Source organism: Dipteris shenzhenensis, chromosome 2 (assembly GCF_047967505.1).
Source record: "Dipteris shenzhenensis isolate YYH24624 ecotype China chromosome 2, Dip_SZ_1.0, whole genome shotgun sequence".
Classification (NCBI taxonomy): Eukaryota; Viridiplantae; Streptophyta; class Polypodiopsida; order Gleicheniales; family Dipteridaceae; genus Dipteris; species Dipteris shenzhenensis.
In genome coordinates this window covers 2368240-2371787 of record NC_141597.1, presented here as the reverse complement: position 1 = coordinate 2371787, position 3548 = coordinate 2368240, and the positions used below count along the sequence as shown (strand labels likewise).

The window sequence follows — 3548 nt, the reverse complement described above, 5'->3', positions numbered from 1 at the left end:
GAGCTCTCTTTTGAAGTTCGATGGAATGTATTTTGCATCTTGGTAATTATCAACTTGATTGTCGTTCATGCAGAAGGGTCTTGTGGGGTGTGGTGTCTGTTGATGTAGAAAAACAACCCAAAGAAGATAAGACTAACAAGATGTCTTTTTGGGATGCTAGGATGTACACTGGGTTTAAATTACTTTCATCATCTTGACCAGGTCACAGCTAGAGAGTGCATTCCTAGTGCTAATTCATTGCATTGTTATTCCTACAACTAATTATGGTACATGTAATTTAATATTGATATTATCTAGCCAACTGTAGATATGATTAGCTGGATTACCGGCCTTTGCTAGAAGGATTTGAAATAGCTCAGAAGGCTTTAAGATAGCTCTTGAAATTGACTGACTAGTTTGAGATGCTTGCTCCCACAACACTTTTATTGATGAACATTTTGATCAATGAGATGTTGAAGAAGTGAGGTAGACATTAAAGTATCATGGGGGGATTGTAGTCATAGGGCATGTCTCCACACCACCCCAGATGTGTGCATCTAGGTGGCGGTGTGAGCACCCTATGGGTTGACATAGGTTTATATAGGATAAAATAGCAGTTAGTGGTGGTTTCCCTCAACGTATTGATACTTGGAAGGATCCATAAGAAGTCATTTGATCCATAGGAAGTCGTTTGATCCATTTTGCCACTCGAGGTGCTCCTTGGAGTGATAAGGATGTGGATTGCGGTTGCCTTCAATGTGTGAGTCTCTTTCCAGCCAAAGTACTCTCCATTTGATAGGGATGTGCAACCCTCTCTACTTTCGAATAGTCCGTCTTCTTTGGAACAGTTTGTCACATACAGATAAGATATACATCCGAGTGCCAATTCTCTGTGTGGCTTGAAATGCTAGGTGCCCTTTCTCCTAGTGACGCTCAAGCTCGTATCGCACCTCCACCTAGAGTTTAGGTTAGGCCCTAGTGTGAATGCAAAAGTGGGTGTTGAAACGATGCTAAGGAAGGATGGGTAATAACCACGAGAGGTCAAGATCTCCACAAAATAATATATTTATATCTTCATAGCACAAAGTAGGCAACTCCAACTAATTCCAACAGGCAAATGCCACGTGTGATGGTGGTCTTCATCATCCGCTTGAAATTTAACTGCCTTGATTAAAAGAGTCATTTACTTACATCGCCTACCCTCAGGGTCCCGGTCCCCTAGCAGGTAGCTTTTCTGTTGGCGTCCGTTGGAGTCGGCGACATGTCAAAATTGTCAAGCTGTGTGCTCTATAAATGGCTAGTAGAACTGTAGAAGGAGCTTTAACGGTACGGAGATGAAACCCATATTTCAAGAGCGCTATTGTTGTTCCGGAATCCGGCCGGCAGCAACCGGGAAGTCGAGGCGCGGGCAGCAATTGCCAGCAAACTGAAGGGACTGGCGACTCGCGAGTGGCCAGGGGCGACTGGCTACAGGGCTGTGATTATTGATAGCTGGGACTGATTGTAGGCGGAAAATATAATCAGAGGAAAGGAGAGAAGGACAAGGTGGGTGGGGTGCTGGCGTTGATGCAACGTAGGAGAAATGAATGCGGAGTTAATGGGTTCTGGTGGGTGATTGCGCGAGGCCAGGCTGGGGGAGCTTGGAGGGCTGGAGGGCGGGGAGAGATCAAAGCACACGGGCACAAAACCAAAAGAGCAACCTAAGCGAAAGGGAGAGCTCAAGCGAAGGCTGAGATCTCAATCCAGGAAAGAAGACAGAGAGTAAGCTCGCGCAAGTTCTCAGATTCAACAACTCTCACGATCATGAATCTCAACCAACACGATCAGGCTCAGGTGGAGATGGCTCTCGCTAAGCCAGCCGCTAGCCCCTCCTCCTCCTCCCCCCCCCCCTCCTCCCCTGCCCCCTTCCTTCGCTCTGAGCTCTCCCTTCGCATCCTCTCCTTCGTCGCTTCCGTCGCTGGCTTCGCTTTCCTCATCACCGACCACCAATCCCGCTCCTTCACCATCTTCCAGTCCGTCATCACGCAGGAGGCTCGCTACAGTGACATGAAAGCTCTCATGTAAGTCTACGACGCTGTTTTGCTCTCCTCTCTTCTCGACTTCCATCTTTTTTGCTCCTTGATTGTCACCTGCTCACCTGCTATTCCTCGCTTCGGTGGCAGATACTCCATCATTTCTCTAGGAATTGTGGCTCTCTACTCCATCTCACAGGTCGCTCGATGCTTGGTTTGCGCCTTTTCCAGCTGCTCGCACCCATCCTCCTCCCTTTCTTGGACCATCTTCCTCCTTGACCAGGTGCCTGCTGCTTAGCATACCAGTAATTCTGCCCCATTTCCCTATTTCTCTCATTGAGGATTGCTACTTCCCTCCCTTTATCTTATCCTGTCGTTCTTTCTATTTAATGCAGGTCATGACTTACTTCCTCTTGACGTCGTCTGCGGCAGCTGCTCAGTCTGCTTATTTCTCCGAGCAGGGGAATGATGGATTCAAGTGGGTGAAAGTTTGCTACCTATATGAGCGCTTCTGCAAACAAGTTGGCACTGGCATCATCAGCTCCTTCGTCGCATTCTTGGCGCTAGTTTTTACATCCGGAATATCAGCATTCAACTTGTTTGCGACGACCGACTTTGATGAATAGAAGATATCATCGTGTTTCATCTTCACCCTCCCAAATGAAAAAAGGAAGTCACCTCACAACTGCAGGATGGAAGTATTCTAGTCACCTATTTAAGACTCTGGCCTTGTACTTGAATAGCCTTTGACATAGTTTCTCGTCCTTGTTTAAAGACGATCAACGTTAAAACTTATTTAGATGCCTAATTTGGCATGTATTACTCGAGGCGTAAGTTCGATGAACTCATAATCGAGTCATTTTCTCTCTTCAAGGAACTAACATGAACGCAGAACTGGGACCTGAATCTGGCTTTGTAAACTACCTATATTAGATGAATGGCCGCATGTCTTTGGACTCAAGACTATGTAGTTTCTTCTTGGCTGTACATCAGTTTGTTTACGGGCATTTCTCCTCACTCGATTGAAAGGGACTATGGAGAAGTAGGGAAAGGCTAGTCCATAAGATTCGTCCATTAAGAGACTTGAAGGTGAAAACATATTCTACTCAAAATAGTGTGCATTCTTGTGCACAGGAAGGAAGCCGCTACAAGAAATGGAACAGAGCTTAACGAAACTCATGACTTCTGCATTCTGCATTACGGCTAGCGTGAAGGGTACTGTCGACACCCTAATACGTAGCCAATCAACATGGAGTATCTTTCCTTTACTATGTGCAAGGGCTGTTGAAAAGCTCTTCAATCAAAAGGGAAGAGAACGAAGTGGTAGAGGCTTTGAAGGTCTCGGGCATTTAACACTTCAGGTGAAAGTGCCATTGAAGTACTTATTGGCATAAACGTACCTACCGTCTAGTTGAAGTACATTTTAGCATAAACGTACCTACAGTCTAAAGCAGACCCAACAGCACCTCCTCTCTCTTAGTCCAATCCATCTCTCTCTCTCTCTCTCTCTCATTGCCTTAGTCGACCTTTGCTGTAATATGCCTAAGGAGCGTGCCC

The 3548-nt window shown here is 46.1% G+C and overlaps 1 protein-coding gene across 1 annotated transcript; it reads left to right on the top strand.

Annotated features, from left to right (window-relative positions):
- The first annotated feature begins 1489 nt into the window (after positions 1-1489).
- LOC147904221 (CASP-like protein 2BC2) lies at positions 1490-2998 on the top strand. Its single transcript, XM_087394274.1, has 3 exons — positions 1490-2039; positions 2142-2274; positions 2387-2998. The coding sequence occupies exons 1-3, from the start codon at positions 1783-1785 to the stop codon at positions 2615-2617; spliced, it is 621 nt and encodes a 206-aa protein (XP_087250400.1). The 5' UTR covers positions 1490-1782; the 3' UTR covers positions 2618-2998.
- The last annotated feature ends 550 nt before the right edge of the window (positions 2999-3548 follow it).

Coding starts and splice junctions, on each gene's coding strand:
- LOC147904221 (XM_087394274.1), top strand. CDS start 1,783: ATGAATCTCAACCAACACGATCAGGCTCAGGTGGAGATGGCTCTCGCT. Junction 2,040..2,141: donor AGTGACATGAAAGCTCTCAT/GTAAGTCTACGA, acceptor CTTCGGTGGCAG/ATACTCCATCATTTCTCTAG. Junction 2,275..2,386: donor CCATCTTCCTCCTTGACCAG/GTGCCTGCTGCT, acceptor TATTTAATGCAG/GTCATGACTTACTTCCTCTT.